This window comes from Thermobia domestica, chromosome 16 (assembly GCF_964235325.1).
Source record: "Thermobia domestica chromosome 16, izTheDome1.hap1.1, whole genome shotgun sequence".
NCBI classification, from domain to species: Eukaryota; Metazoa; Arthropoda; class Insecta; order Zygentoma; family Lepismatidae; genus Thermobia; species Thermobia domestica.
The window spans coordinates 94,204,981-94,222,543 of NC_137469.1; the positions used below are offsets into that span (position 1 = coordinate 94,204,981).

General features: G+C 35.7%; 1 protein-coding gene across 1 annotated transcript; it reads left to right on the plus strand.

The window, feature by feature from the left end:
• Window positions 1–4,709: 4,709 nt before the first annotated feature.
• Window positions 4,710–16,571, plus strand: LOC145673255 (uncharacterized). Its single transcript, XM_081742781.1, has 2 exons — window positions 4,710–4,789; window positions 14,577–16,571. The coding sequence occupies exon 2, from the start codon at window positions 14,606–14,608 to the stop codon at window positions 16,334–16,336; it is 1,731 nt and encodes a 576-aa protein (XP_081598907.1). The 5' UTR covers window positions 4,710–4,789; window positions 14,577–14,605; the 3' UTR covers window positions 16,337–16,571.
• The last annotated feature ends 992 nt before the right edge of the window (window positions 16,572–17,563 follow it).

Genomic DNA, 17,563 nt, shown 5'->3' on the forward strand with positions numbered 1-17,563 from the left:
AAATTGTGGAGGAGAAAAGAACAAGTTTAGATATTATTAAGAAGAGAAAAAGAAAGTGGTTGGGATATGGGCTAAAAAGGAACTGCATCATGAGGGACATGCTAGAGGATTTGGTGGCAGGAAAGAGAGGGAGGAGCAAAGGAGACAGCAATTAATGAACGATATCAAAACGGAAAAATCGTACGTGAAGACAAAGAGGTTAGCAGAAGACCATGGAGCATGGAAACTTCTCAGTTGTGGCAAGTGACCTTCCAATAGTGGCAGAATACCTATGATGATAGTCATATATGTTGAAAATTTAGGATCCAACGAAAGATATCACATGTATAGAAAAAGTAAATAGGTTTGTCTTTTGAAGAACAAATTTTCCTTTCCCTGCTTTCTTTTTAACACATCCATTGAATCGTTTTCTGTTTACTGGTTTGCCTCAGACAGATGCCCAGCATAAGCTTAAATAGTCTGGGATCGATCCTCAGGATTCTCACACAACAGGCAACCGTTTTACCATTGAGCCATTTGTTGCCTTTGGGGGGGAGGAGAATAATGAAGAACTAAATAAACAATTTCTGAATATTTATATCTGAAAGATTAAAAAACTTACGTAAAATTTTCAATAGAATCTTCTCTTCTCCAGAAACTAGGCAAGAAATTTTTCTCAGTCTGTGTAATTGGAATAAATGCACTTGTGAGATGTAACACACACACCAAGTAAATTAGCCACTCAAACCATACGAAGGTATAAGCACAAAACTTTAGTTCCATTATGCAGTTAATAACACAACTACCAGAATTGATAACTGTTTTAGATGCGAGCATCACTTTCAATGATGTGTCATTTCGAAATTTGCGAAGAAAATAATCTGAGGACATTACTTTCTTCTCTACACGATACCTCCTAAACTACTGAGAAGTTAACCCGCATACACGACTATAGACCAAAGAGGAAGGAAATGTATTATGGACGTAGTCATAGGGGTGGTGAAATTTGTTGCGAAAGGGAACACGGTTGTTAAATTATGAAGAAAGCAAAATCAAAAGTAAGTGCGGGCACTTTTTTCTTTGTAATCTTCATAGAAGTATTTTAACAAGAGAATTTCTCCTCTTATAAATTTCTAAATAGGATTCTAATTTGGAAAAAGGGTATTTATTATTCTCATTTTCTACTCAACATGGACAACTTTGTCCTCATTAACAAAGAATACATTACTGTGTTATTATAAAAAAAATATTGTTAGTTTTTACTTTTTTTCCCCACTTGCTTTAGAAAGAGATTAAGGAGAAAGTGGTACTACTTGATGCCTCAGTACAGTTTGCGCTTAAAGCAAACTATCTGTACAAAGTATTAGATATATTATACATAGTATATAAGGTTAAACTTTCACTAACTTTCTTGATAGTGCACTGGCCACGTGAGACATGGGTAGCAAAACTAGCTTTAAAAATTCATTATGGCTGATTAATGATGTCATCCACGAGACGTAGTTTGGGTCAGTCTCGTCTCGGACAGATGTTGTCGAAGTACTTTCTCGTCTCGAAAAGTATATCTTTATCTATTTGAAGACTTCTTTGTCGTCTTGTATCTTATCATCAAAATTTTGTTTCGTCTCGTTTCATGGGCAAAACACTACAGACGAGATGGTCATTTTCAAATTGGGGCACACTCGTGCTCAGGTTCACAGTTTTAAATGGGGCTTACGCTTAATAGTTTCAGTGAGGCTCACGTGAGTTCAGACTCACGCTTGGAGGCTCGGGCTCACTATTGTCAATGAGGCTAGCATTAGCTCGATATATTGCTCATTTACCTCATCGGGCCTACGCTCACTAAGTGATCGGGCTCACTATCCTGAATGGGGCTTGCGTTTGTGCTCTATATTCTCTTTGGGGGTCGCGCCCATGCTTGTATCGTGCCTCTACCTCCCTATCCACTAATCACGCTAGTGCTTGCGATTATTATTGATTGATTAGTTGGTTACATTGAGGTCTGGCATCTATTTCAACACCGAGGCTATATGGGACGTGGACATACAGCTTAACCTGGGATTCAAACCAGATAAGCTGCCTCCAGGAACCGAACCTGGATCTTCTTCATCGAAGGCGCGTACGGTAACCATATAATCACAGATTCTACGATCAATTATTGAGTTCGAAGCCATTTGAGCCTGAAAGCTGGATTGAGTTTGAACATTTCTGGTGCTGAATTTTCGAACCAGCACCTACGCATTCCTGTCACTTCACAAAAGCTCTTAATTGACATGTCCTAAGCCAAATGGATCCAGTTTCTACTTTGTATTCCTATTTCTTAGAGATCCATCTTCCATATGCGCCTAGATCTTTCTAATGTTTGTTTTCTATTGGACTTCCAATCAAAATTTTGAAAGCATTTCTACTTTCCTTCATTCTGGCTACATGACCTACTAACCTGATCTTCCTAGGCTTGATGGCTTGATAATTATGTATATAATTCCTTGTTATGAAGTTTCCTTTCCTTTTGGGTCCGAATATTCGCCTCAGGATTTTATTTTCAAACACTTTCAGTCTCTGTTCTCCTAGAATAACTATAGACTATTATTATTATTTCTATGCCGGTAACATCTTTGTAGCAATATTAAAATGTGTGTTCTGTAAATGGACATACGTATCAGTGTTAAGAAAAGGCAAAGTATAAGGTAACTTACGCAAATAACGCCACCAATTAAGCGTATTGCTGTGATTTTCAAGTGGTTTTATTTCTAGAATTGTAAAATTTATATGGTCATATCGTTATTGCTTTGAGGTTTGTCAATATTTTCCTCTTAATTAATTTGTCATGTATGGAACGGGTCCAGGGGCGTAACTAATGGCCCCGCAGACTTTGCCGTGCTGGAGGGCCCAAAGGCTCCGGGGGCCCATGAAGAGTAAGAGAAAGATGGAAACAGGGACCCAAGAATTAGTAAAAAAACTTTTTCTAGGGGGCCCTAATACGCATATGCTCTCACCCCAGAAAAAATCCAAGTTACGGCGCTGTCGTAGGTTAAAGTATTTAAGTGTTCGCTTACGTTTTGAGAATCGCTTGCCCAAGTTTCGGGGATTTGCTTAAGTTTAGGAGGGTATTGTCCAACCTCTGGGAGTGTAGAGTACTTCAACCGGCCAGAGCCGAAAGATATCCGAAAGCTCCAAAAGAAAGTATCAGTGTGTCCGCATCAGTGGCGTAGCAGCTGCCCCCGCAACCCCCGCAACCCCCGCAGTGCGGGGGGCCCCGAGGTATAGAGGGCCCCGAAGTCTTGCGATGAATAAAGATTTAAAAAAGTAGAACTTCAACCTTACTTCTGTCGGCTTTACAACTAGGGGCCCTTCTCTATACTTTGCGGGGGGCCCCGCAAAAGTGTGCTACGCCACTGGTCCGCATCATTCTTACTTGCGGAAGTCAGATACCTTATTACATCTTGTCACGTTTGTTACGACATCATAAGAGCGATTAGGTTGTTTTCTCATTCAGAGAAAAGCTTGCAAAGACAAAACGCACATCTTCACTCCAGTAGGCTTTTGTCATTCTGACAAATCGTAATTACCAGACGACACCGGTTGGAATGGCACAAAGTCAGCCGACACACTAATCAGTAGCCTATATGGTTATTGTACATGATATTTTTTAAGTTTACAAAAAGTTTTATTTCTATCATTTTCTCGAAAATTACGCCTGAGGTTTATATTCAGTCATATCATTTTGATCAGCTAGATTAGATCTATCTATTAGTGTGTTTATTTTTTCCCGATAAACTGTAAAAATTTTGTAGAATTACCATATAGTTAGATATGCATATGGATGTTTAGAAAAAGAAACAATAAAAAGAAACAAGAGAAGGTGAATCGAACCCAGGAGCTTCTGGTGCCCAAAGCTGTGAAATAGCCTCTGTTACCAAGCTAAAGCTAGATTGTCATGTTACAAGAATCTTGAAGCTGTCATTAAAGAAAAAAAAAAAAAAAAAAACCTGCAGCCCCATCTTTCTATTTAGTGTTTACACAATATAACTTTCTGAAAGCAAGAAAGACATCTCTCTCCTCTGGCAGTCGTAAAAACGTATTTTGGCGCACTTACCCTCTCCATCCAAAAGAATCCGTCGTTTCGGAAGCGGCGAAACTGGTTTTTGCTTTATGTCAGTGGAAGGGTTGTATCAGGTAGCAAGCAAGACGACCCGAAAAGTTGCACATAGTTTGTTGACTCCTTGAAAGATTGAAAAATTGTTGCATGTTCCTTTCAAGATTATGTTCACATGAAGAAATATTGTAGAATTGCAAGGTTTTTTTTTTTTTTTTTTTTTTTTTTTTTTTTTTTTTTAATGGCAGCTACAAAATTCTTGCAGCGTGACAACCTAGTTTAACATCCGAGCCTGCTTCTGGCCGAACTTGGCCACCATATATAGTGATCTTTATTCTTAAACAATGGACTACTTTCCTACAAAATTTCGTTCAGATCCGGCCAATAGTTACCGAGAAATCAAGTTCTTCATGCAAGCTAAGCTGAGCCGATACCTGTCTCTGATTGAGCTCGTACACCCGATCTTTATTCTTTAGACGATGGGTTGCTTGCTCACTAACTTTCGTTCAGATCTTGCAAGTAGTTACCAAGAAATAAATTACCTTATACACATACACACATTACACGATAAGCTACCCTATGCTTTCGCTGGGAGCTAAAATGACTATTCCATTGTTGTATTGTATAACAATGAAAATATATAAAGCTATAGATATAAATCTAGGGTAACGATAGACGATTTAAAATTAAGTTTAGATGGTTGAAAATTATCATGTAAGTATTATTTACTATAATTCAATACTTTGCTTTAAATATTTCCTAATACATAATGTTTTGAAGCAAACATAATATTAAGTTGTCTACCAACGTGACACATATGCATTTTCTGATATAGCCGTGGAAAAACGAAAGAAAATTTCAATTGTGGACATGCCAGAAATTTTCACATGTATTATTATTTGTTCCAATATTTAATCAATCTCTTTTACATTGTGTGTGTAACTTATTATACTAATTTCAAGAGCTTGTGTTAACCTTAAAATCAATCAAATGATTGTTCATTTTTTCGTTGAAGTTTGTCTGCGTTAAATACGAAAGTAAAGCTTGCTTTGGGAGAAGGTTTATGAATATACTTCGTAGATATTCCCTAGCCTCGTTGATTCTAAAACTTCGCGATTCCAATAACGGGGGAAGACACAACAACTGCCAAGAGTATTCTCAATTACCAAATAACGAAATGGACTAAGATTCTTTTTAGCAGTTAATTTTCTAAAGGATTTGGATGCAATGTGTATGTTATTATTCAGTATCATCATTGTTGCCAATTTAGGGCAAAAGCCGGTAAATCTAGGGGATTCAACTTCCAAGATGGCGACAATCATTTTTCCAACTGACAACTTTTATTTTTTGCTGCTTTCTAGTTATGATTTGGCGATTTTCTTACAAATTCAGCAACTATTATGCTACGAACGACTTGTCCTTCTGTAGTCAACCATTATTAATTAGTTCGAAGCAGTTTTGATATTTCTTTTCGTTTATTATAATCAGCTCAAGCGGCGACGTATTGGGTGTAACTACTCCTCGACAATCCTGCTTTGCTTTCTGTTATCCCTTCCTCTTTTAATGGAGAATTTCAACCTCCAAAGTTCTTTAGTTTGCACCAGCAAGATTAGTTGTAGAAGTGTTAAGTGAAATGAGTGTTATGTATTAAGTGTTTTTCCCCTTATGGAGTTAATATTTTGTGCATTTTAAAATATCTTAAATATAAAATCTGACCAACGCAAATACTTATTTCTAATATGCGTTACAGTTTCAGCAAATTGATGAAAATGCTGTAGTGCCAAAACTAAACACATATTTTGTTTGGTCATGTTTTTTAGTTATTTAAGTTACATGTAGTTTCTAAGCTAGAATAAGCGGTACTTTTTAAATATTTTATAATGTAAGTATTTTATCGGTATAGTGATAAGTTTGTCAAAAAGTGTTGTGGTTCCAATTTCTTATTGAAGTTTCCCCCCAAATTGAAGTCATCTGCTGTTTAGCGACTTCTTTAGTCAGCGTTTTGGTAACACTGAGTGTGAATGTGAAGGGGGACTAATTAATATTGTTCTGCTTATGAGAAAGACACCAATGTTTCTGATGTTTGTTATAGATATACGGTATTTACTTGACACCTAGTCTTCCATTTCAAGCGCTGCTATCGGCTGAAGAAATTCCACTCTCTTTCGCTAAGGCTCTCTCGCTTAGCAACAGCTGAACCCTTGTTGGCTCAATACGTGGGTGTGTAGCGGATGTGAGCTTTAGTTCACATTTTTGCCACGACTCAAGATATTTTGGAAGCACTATAGTAATTGTTATTTGAATTAAATAGAAAACAGTACAGTGGAAAAAGGACATATATGGACAGTAATATAATTAGGATCTATCTCTATTATTTGACCGTAGAGGGTACGGTAGCCCAGTAGTAGCGCATTCACCTCTGGTGTGTGGATAACTGGCTCGATTCCAGCTCACACCAAGTGGCCTTTGTGGTTGAAAACACCGTGTTCGTGGGTTTTCTCGGGATTCTTCCGTTTCCTCGCACATTCTTCATTCCACCATTTCATTCATTCCTCATCATCACCGTCTCCTTTAACTTACAGGCATAACTGTGGGACGTAAAACTGCAAGACTTAATTTCATTTTTTCTACTATTTCATAAACACGGCGCCGTTTCTCTTACTTCATTATTTTATTAAGATGGCGCTAGTAAATCTTATAAGATTGTAAATGTTAGTTGGTACATCCATCCGTTATTTCACATGATAATCTTGAAGGAATACGAATTTTTCATACTGATTTCTTTTAAATAATAGACAACTAGAGCAATTATCTTGTCCGAATTCGTTAATCGAGTCAATCCGGGGTAACAGTGACTATAACGGTGGGTGTCCATATCTCATTCAATCATAAATGTACGTTTTGCATAACAAATACGCAAATCTCTAAACATCTAATAGTTACAGGTTGCACAAAGATTCATTATTATAAACGCGAGCCCATTCATTCATAAATAAAAATTTTGCGCAATCCTCTTTACTATCCTCAGAAGAGTTTATTAATTACTTGCTTTCTGAGATTTCTGAAGCTTCACTTTATTGCATGCTAGAGACCATTCGCAGTGGCGGATCTAAAGTTAAAAACTGAGGGGCAACTAGAACCCAGACTATGATAGATACGGTACCGGTATATCATGCGTTTCCTATAAGCTTTCCAAAATATATAAATAATAGCTTAAATTATCTTTGTGACTCAAAAAACTGGGTGGCCCTAGCTCCCCCCGGAACCGGCTAGATGCACCACTGACCATTAAATTTCTCGTGAATCTAATCAAGATCTAATTGTTTCACATGAAGAAATCTTCATTCCGTAACCTCCTCCTTTATTCTACTTATATTTAGATATATACTTCCTGATGCAAAATTATAGAGATGACTTGGACCCTGTAATTGCATGTAAATAACTTATGAATTACACACTGCTTGCTCAAGTCGATCTGCCTACTTCTCATAAAAAAAATACTTTATTTCAATAAGTTTTCACTTGTCACTGTACTCATAAGCAGGTCCATATCCACAGGGGGTCTAGGGGGTCGGCCCCCATAATTTTTGCTGGCCTCCCTAAAAGTCACAGTAAGCTTGCAAATTAACTATAATATGGTTGGATCGGGTCCCCCCTACATTTTTGGGCTGGCTACCGGTCTGCTCATAGGGTTCTCTCTAAACTGCTTAGAACGCTAAACTGTATAAATAACTACCATACATAAACCAATAAAAGTCAAGAGAAAAAATCAGAAAATCCTTCAACCACAAAATCTTTAATCGCACCTTCAACTTTTGTCATAATATATTAACTCAGATCAATCTCTAGATTAGTGGCAGCTCCAGAATTCTACAACAGGGAAGTCACATTATTAATGGGGGCATTACCGGATTTACCCGCACCTCATCTTGGCCTTCCAGTGATCTTCGCGTTGAATGAATTCTCTAAATTCTGATGTGGGGCACAAATATTACAAGGAAAACTCACAATGCATTTACCATTATACAATCAGTGATAACAATTCTTTCCGTTTGGTAAAATTCCTTTTTGGGAATAACAGTGGCATGACTGGAACGTACAGAAAATTACATACTTTTTAATTTACTGGAAGCTGTACTTAAATTGTCCTTCAATTCTGAAGTTATTTACGTAAACTAATTTTATCAAACGGAAAGAACTTTTGTCGTTGACTGTACAATGATATATCCAGTAGCTGACATATATGGAATAACAGAACTTAATAATAATTTTAATTATCTTATTCAGCAGAAAGAATTCAAGCTATTGAAGAAGAAGAAAACAATTGAAGTTGCCAACACTGCTCAACCTAGTTCTTTAATTTGAATTTCTCAATCAATCCTGTGGAAACCATCCGGCTACATCTTCATAACTAACTTACATACATATTACCAGATAACCTGAAACTGATACAAATACTAAGTAATGGGGAAAAGTTAACTAGCGTCATTTCGATTTGGGTACAAAAGCTCGCAACAGCAACTTCGAGGTCTGCAATCTCGCGTGGCCAAAACCTTGCGACCCAAAACTTCGTGTGACCAAAATCTTGCCGTCCAAAATCTCGCGCAATAAAATCTCACGTGGCCAAAAGAGCCGTCTAAAACCTTGGCCATCCAGCAAAAATATTTCGTACTAACTTATGGAGAGAAAAAGTAGTAGATCTGGGAAAAAGCACTAAAGTTTTATTTGCTTCCATTTCACCCTATTTATGACATTTTAAGATATTAATATCTAATTATTAGAAGGTTTCCAACAGCTCCTTCTCCTCTGTGGGTGGAGGAGTAAGCCCCTCACATTTTTGGAAGAACCCCTAACTTAATTTTTTTTACACTAAAAATCGATACAAACCGTGCAAACTACTTACACCCTCCCAATTTTGACTTTACACCCCCAAACTAAAAATCCTGCCGCAATTCCTGCTTAATTCTCGTATTAGAACTCGTAAAACCACTAAAGTAACACAAGTATGACAATTATAGAGGATGTCGGGAGAAAACAAGAAATATCATAAAATGGTCTTATTGAGAAAATCGAGTTTTAATTCCTTAAGAGTCTTCATCCCGGCGAAATTAAAATACCGCTAATTTTACAGTAATTATGTGATATCTTCAAATAGATAAAAGATAATTGAAATATGGAACAAGAGCGCCCTAGACAATGTTATTTTGCGTGAGGTACTGTTATCACAAGTCACCTAGTGGCTTTCCGTTTTCAGTTGTTTAGAAACGCGAAAATAAATGCCGATTTTCAAAATGGCTCAAAATCGAAAGCAGATAAGTGAGTCGTGATAACGGTTTCTTATGTAAAATAATATTGTCTAGGGCGCTCTTGTTCCATATTTCAATTATCTTTTATCTATTTGAAGATATCACATAATTACTGTAAAATTAGCGGTATTTTAATTTCGCCGGGATGAAGACTCTTAATAGCCTACTGTTTAAACGGATCAGCAAATATGTAATATTGTTTACTGTCTTCATTTATTAGTTTTAACCCTTCGTTCTTTGACACTTTTATACTTGCTATACTCCACAATAGAATTAACTATAAAATTACAGCACAAACTTGAAAGAAATGGATCTGTTTCCTCTGGAAACCATTAACAATGAAATTTTCGTACATTGCCAAATTTTCATGAGATTTCTTTTTCTCTCCCAAATGTATTTATGAGAAAAGATGAGGAAAATACTAGATTTGTTGGGGAACGTACTAGAACACTAAAATATTATAAAAGGTATCACATCTAGTACGAAAGTAATAGCGGTGATTATACTGCTCTCAGGACAAAACTTCACCTGGCAGAATTTCGCTTGAAAAAAATTATTTACAGATATATATTACATGAGAGAAAGAGTCCAGATGAAGTGTAAGATCAAATTTTCACACTACATCAATCATTTTCCTGTTACACAAATATAGATTTATTGAGAAAGTGTACAAATGTATGTTGAGTTGAGAAATTTTGGAAAGAGCCAGGGCCAGTGAACTCCCGTGAGTGCGCCCGTGAGTAAGGATGAGCACGAGCGAATTTTCTTTGAAACTCGACTCGACTTAAACAGAGATCTTTGGGCTCGGCTCGAAAATTTTCCTCCAACTCGTCTCGCATTCGAGTCGAGTAGAGCCAAAACGAGCCAAACTTGTATGTAATTTCAAGTATCCAACACAGACAATATAGTGATTATTAATGATACTATTACTACTACAACTTATTATTCTCATTCTTCTTCTTTCTATTATTATTATTATTATTATTATTATTATTATTATTATTATTATTATTATTATTATTATTATTATTATTATTATTATTATAACACTGTGTATAAACATGAAAGACAGCCGGTTTGTATTTGAATACGAAAAACTAGTTGACTGCCGATCTCGGTAGTCGTTAATATCTAGGAGGCAAGGACATCGTTCACAAGGTTCTGGGTTTGAGTTCCATAGGAGCAAATATTCGGGTTCGAGCCAAAAATTGTTAAAAGGTATAGGGCACCGGCCAAATATGTTCAAAACTGCTCGGCCCGAGTTTAGGGTTGTCGGGTCGGGTGAGCCAAACTAACCCAACCGAGCCGAACTGAGTTGATGGATCACCTCAATGGAGCCGGCTTGAGCAGTCAGCTGAATTGAGCCAAGCCGATAACTCATTCTACCTGAGCCAGCTCAAGCTGTTCGCTCAGTTGAACCAAGCCGGGCCAGTTGACATCACTACCCGGACTTGGCTTCTGGTTAGGTTCAAACAATTGACCATGTAAATCTCTACCTTGATGATAAGAATTACGGTATATACTTATATTGGTGCTCACGACATTTTAGGCTGTTTCGCAAAAAAAAAAAAAAAAAAATCTATTGTCGCCTCGTTACGAGACGAGACGAGATGCAAGCAGTGTCGCCTCTTTTGAGCAATACTAAAAGTATTCCACATTACTGCTTGAATTTCTCATGGCTTTCGTTTTCCGATCTCATCAGGCCATGATTTTAAAACAAGTTAAAACGAGTTCAGTCTTCTCTCCCCGTAACATGTTACCAACATGCTATTTGACGCCTTCATAATGAACAGGAACTATTCGTAATTTAGGCATATTTAGCACAGGAAACTAGCTTTCCATTTTTTAAAAAGAAATTTGAGTGCAGTATAGTAGACAAAAAATTCATTTTGAAAGTTTAACCGTTTTCGAGTGCTGATGGCATTGGCGCTTCCCATTGGTGTAATGACTAGCCTTTGGTGATCGTGGTCCCGTGTTCGATTCTCTGTGAGAGAGAGGACATAAAATTTAATTTCACGTTCATTCACTTTCATTATCCTTCACATGTATCTCATTTACCTAAAGAGCATAGTCATGGAACGTTAAACTTAAAAAAAACCTTTTCTATGCAGAGAAAACTGTAGAAACTATCCCATCCATCATTGAAAGCAGAATTTTCAAAAACGCCGGTACGCGTTTACAATTACTATTAATGAGGATTTTATATATAGAGTTTCACCTTTGTAACTTAAGACCTTTGACATATGACTAAATCTTTACTACAAATTTTGTACATCTGGTGGGATTCGCAATACAATTCCACCAAATAATTTAGCTAAAATAGATTACCTATGTAGATGGATAAGATTTCGCCTAATTTGGATTTATTTTAAACTATATATCCATTCATTTTGAACCATATTTTTTTTTTCGGTTCTCGTGTCTAATAAATTAAGCATTGTCAGATTTTTCTTCTTTGTTTATATTAGACTTCTAAGTAAGCACTAAAAAGCAGAAAATAATAAAAGCGCTGAAAAGTAGAAAATAATAAAAGCACTGAAAAGTAGAAAATAATAAAAGCACTGAAAAGTAGAAAATAATAAACGCGCTAAAAAGCAGAAAATAATAAAAGCGCTGAAAAGTAGAAATTAATAGAGGGGCTTACAAGCAGAAAATATTTCATTTCTCTATCTATATCAAAAAACGTTTCGAAGTCATGCCAAGCCAAATAAATTAACGTCTCATAAAATTAGCATCGAAATATTTTTAATTAATTTGCCCAGCATGGCACTACTTAATTTTTTTTTTGTAGATAATAGTAATGAACTATTTTCAGGTTTTAAGCCCTCTATTATTATTATTTTCTACTGTATAGAGCTTTTATCATTTTCGGTTCTTTTGGTGATTTCTTAGAAGTCGGTTTATACAGGGTGTTACAAAAATTTATCACAATATTTTGGGGATAGGTTTCTCTCATCAAAATAAATAAAAAAAAAAAAGATCATGTGGACCTGTAGTTGGAAGTGCATAGTTTCGTACCTATAGTGTGTCGAAAATGTAGTAAATAAAAAATGAACTTTAAATGTCCATTCTTCCACTACTATAGGACAGATCATAGTCGGTTCAAGACATCACTGAGAAACTAGTACACAGAGAAAAATCCATTCTCCGGACTGCGGTATATTGTACGAATATACGATTTCCTCATGCTTACCATAGAAATCAGTAGGGAGCATACGTTATCCGTATGCTACATAGGCACTGCCCTTTGGTGTTACATCATGCCGTTGCAGGATGTGTGACATCTAACAGTTTTCCGTATATCACATGCATATACTTATGTTACCTTTGTCAGCTATATGTTATATACGTCCATTTGTATGTGAGATCCTGACCGCCTACATTGTTTCACACGGAAAGTACGTATAGATGGAACACTTATACAGAAAGTATTATAAAACATGCGTTTTCAGTTATACGTCTGCTGTACGTTAAGTCCAAAAACTACAGAAATTACGCATGGAACATATCTTTTTAAGTACGCCACCTACAATTTTTTTTCTCAGTGTATGTTAACTATCCAAATATCCATCTTTCAAAACCTCCGGTACTTGCACACTCATTTTTGGAGAGGCTGTTTGGGAGTACTTGATCACTCTCCACTACCTCTCTAAAAATTGATGTGCAAGTACTGAAGCATTCTTAAACATGGATATTTGGATAGCTCACATACTAGTTCCTCAGTGATGTCTTGATCCGACTATGATAGGTCTTATAGTAGTGGAGCTATGAAGTTTTAAAGTTTACTTGTTTCACGTTTTCGGCATTCTATAACTCCGAAACTATCCACTTTTGAGCACAGGTTCATCTGATCTATTTTTTTTTTTTTTTTACTTCTTTTGATGTGAGTAATTTGTTCTCAAAATATTGTGAAACATTTTTGAAAGACCTTGCATATTAAAAAAAAAAGTTTTATTTATTTATTTTCATGGTGCATTGAAATTCAAATATGCATTTAATTTCGATCGTTTCTAAATCAAATGAGTAATTCATTTGACCGTTTCAGCAGTTAGATGTAGATCTACTGTTTAGTGTAGCATCTGAATCACACATACTTCTACCGAGAATCGAGTCCCTGGTTTCCCATTCTGAAGAAACATTTGTTAACCATATATTTATGAGGATGCTCCAAAATATGCATGTAGTCCCGTAAGTCTAGAGGGGATCGAATTTACTGAACACTCGTGGATGTTCTCTGCCTTAATCTAGCCTATATGATTTGGCAATATTTTTATTTAGATTGCAAGTGTAGCACTTGCGGGTTCGCAAACGTCCTCTTACACTAATATTTAGGAAGTTCATCAATTTAAAATGTAGCTGAAGAATATTCATTTACTTCCTAAATGTTTACATCTTAAAGAAAGTAACCATACATAAGATGTTACTAAATGCTTACTTTCTAAAGGAAGTAACCATACATCAGATGCTACTTAATGCTTACTTCCTAAAGAAAGTAACCATACATCATATATATATCAGATGTTACTAAATGCGTCTACCCAACTTGAATATTACTTGCATGTTACTAAATGCGTCTACCCGTACTTGAATATTACTAAATGAGCATGATAATCTACTGCGGAGTCTTCCCGTACTTGAAACAGTATGAATCAATTTTTTAGTTCTGCGATACATATTTTTGGTAATTACATTTCTGTAAATTTATTATTGTTATTATGTATATTGTTGACTAATACTAGGCCAAGGTGTTAGCAATCTGGCTACAGTAGATCGTCAAACATTTTAACAGTTTGAGGTAGAAAGAGTAACCTCCCTGGTATACTTAGCATGTGACAACATTCTCTCTCGGGCAGTTTATGGTAAACGGTAAAAATGGGAAAGGAAAAATGCCAACGGAAAAAATGACAAATGGAAAAATGGCAAAGGGAAAAAGAGACTGATTATCAAAATAGACATTAAATATAGATTTTAAATACTAAAATAGACTTTGAAGAAACCATGCCATCGATTACATAGCGATGTCAATCACACAATAGTTTGGAGTATATTGTGATAGAATCCATACGTATAAACAAAAGAATGGCAAATGAATCCTTTGTCATGTTTTGCTGTTGCCACTGTTTCCTAGAATCATAATTTATACGTGTTCTGTTGCATGATTCGGATTTATTAGAATTTATTTATTTATTTTATAGGTTTCTCCAGTACAAGATCTGAAAACAAAATGACCTGGTTTAAAATTAAAACTCCTCCACCCCTTCAACAAATTCTTCAGTCCGTTATTTTACAATCAGTCCTGTCGAAATGCCCCAAAACAACCAACGAAATATGCTGTTTCTACAAGGGAAGACAATCTATTCGAGAATATTATGCTCTGCTGCCTAGAACTGTATATCTAGAATTGAGTGGCTTTGTCTTCTCGAATAATGTTATTTTTCCATTTGACGAAGATGAAGATGAAGATTTAAAAGAACCCGTCATTTATCCAAAGGATTTGTATTTGTTGGAAATCTTCCTTCAAAATCATGTTTGTAACATTAATATTACATTAGGAAGATATATAACATCTCTTCATTTTACTAGAATATTACAGTTACTAAGCGAAAATAGCACTAATTTACACAGTATAAGTATAAATTGTTTTTTGAGGGCACCACATTGGTTCACGAGTGGGAATTGTGAATTGATGAAAAACGTGCTTTCTTCAGCTGTGAACTTGATCCAATTAAAGTTACAAAGTTGTTGTACAGATGAAATACTTGCTGTTGTTGGAAGAGAGTGTCACAATCTCAGGGAATTAGATGTATCCTACTCATTAATTACAGAAATGGGCATTAATTTTTTAACACAAAACATTACGGAATTGGAAGTTGCAAATGAAGATGATAACACTGACAGTGAATGGGAGAGCACTTTCTGGAAACTTCCAAACGTGTTTCCACCAATTAGGAAACTTATACCTTTAGGAGATCTGATAGTTGATGGGAATACAATCAAACGTTATTCAAGGACAAAGACTTCCCTGTGTTCTACATTATGTAAATTTGAAATGGTAACAATGTCTGACTCTTTATGTAAAGAAAAACTAATATTGCTGGAATTACTGGAGAATCTAGAGATTCTAAACACCAATTTGGATGATGTGTTTTCATATCTGTTGAATGAAGAATGGCACCCACAGGAAAACCTGAGCCAAGAATTAAAACTGAAGAAAGTTATTCTGAGACACGCGACTTCCGAAAAAATTGATTTAATCAAGAAACTCTGTCCGAGATTGGAGGCAATAAAATTTCATCAAGTATCAGAAAATGTGGATATTAACATTTTACCACCTATAGAATCCTTGAGTATTGCTACGCGAAACGTTGATGGTATTTTAGGCAATAACATCCTTCAATATCTCAGTAACAAAGGAGAAAATCTCAAACAAATTGAATTATTACCCTCCGATTCTTTTTTCTTCTTGCAGACTAACGGAGTGTTGGATGTCTCTTGTGTGTTCAATTGTTGTCCAAATTTAAATTTATGTTCTATTCGCATTATACGGGATACTGTACAAATTAAATATTCATCTCAACAAAACAATTTTCTAACAGTTGTAAAGCTACAAGCATCCGTTTCTGAGGACAGTCTTATGAATCTCTTACATAGAGTACCCAACATTGAGGAACTTTTTACCATGAACCTGAGTAATAAATCCGAGGACTTTGTGCATAAAATTTGTAACATGCCTCCACGACAACATTTGCAAATATTCTGGGTGGACTCGGGACGGATTTTAGAAACCGAAGATGAATTACTTCTCTTTCTTTCAAACTTTGATGAAATCAAGATTTTGGGACGTCTCCCAGAAGAGCTAAAGAAATATGGTTTAGACAGTACTAAATACGAGAGGCAATGCTCACGTACACGACTGATTTTCAATGCCAATGCGGGTATGCCAATGGTTATCTAACTTCACTTACCATATTAGTGCTGATGTAAAATTACATAGCCTATAAAGACCAATAATATGTCTTCTTTTCTTTCATTGTAAAAGGGAAATTTATATAAGATAACTGATCGTATTAAGAGATTAAAATTTGGAAAATATCACAAGAATTCAGAAGTATAAAACTTGAAGTAATGATTATTCCAATGAAAAAAAAAGCACTCTGTATTTTATTTTAAACAAATAAATTCTTGATCAACAAAATAAATGTTATTCTGTGTATTTCGTATATTTGACCGACGACCGAGGTGGCCTAGTGGTAGAGCGCTCATTTCTGGTGCGTGGAAGTCCCTGGTTTGATTAGCCAAGATGGTGGACAAACACCGTGTGCATGGATTTTCTCGTATTTCTTCCACTTTTGTCATTCCACAATTATCAACCATATCATCATCACCGTCTCTCTTAGCTTTTGTGACTAACCGTGAGACGTTAAACTAAAAAAAAATGATCATGTTTGACCATTGTGTTCTTGTGAGTGCTAGAGTTGGGTAATTCGCGAAGGGGAGTAGAACGTAAAGCGTTTTAAAATAAAACGTATTAAGGAAAATATTTGTTAGCAAAGAAAAAAATGTTCAATCTAGCATTGTCTCTAGAACCCTAATCCCAATAAATCTGATTCTTTATACCTTTTACATCATAAGTAATGTCATTAAAATAAGATAGGTGTGCGCAATTTCGACACCCACCACTATTGCGAAAGTAAGATAAACGATGAGTCACATGGTATTAGAGTTTAATCGGGTAGCGCGTGTTCTCTATATTGAAACACTTGATTAGGAGAAGGTAAAAAGCAGGAATGAAGGGTAGTCATTGTCTGTTTCTGTTGTAACGCTGTACTAATATCGTGCATTGAAATTTCTTCCACTTGTGCCATGTGTTGTAAGTTCATCTGAAAAGTAACCAGAGCATAGTCAAAGTCTAAACCATCAGATTGATTTGCATTTTATTCTAGTCTTTTAATCTTATTGTAGTAGCATAACACACTGAATGCAATTTCACTATGACAAAAACACGAAATTGAAAAATTCTAAACAGTGACATTTTGTTGGTTTGTTTGCTTGTTTTCTATTGCTTTTTTCTTTCTTTTTTTAAAAAAGGCAATACTTTTACCTAAAGAGTTCACGGGGAATTTTGTGGAATTATTTCAAGGTTTCTAAATAGGGGCAACTGAGATAATATGATTTTTGAGCT

Bases quoted from the DNA above. Each gene is read 5' to 3' on its own strand.
- LOC145673255 (XM_081742781.1), top strand. From the start codon at position 14,606: ATGACCTGGTTTAAAATTAAAACTCCTCCACCCCTTCAACAAATTCTT.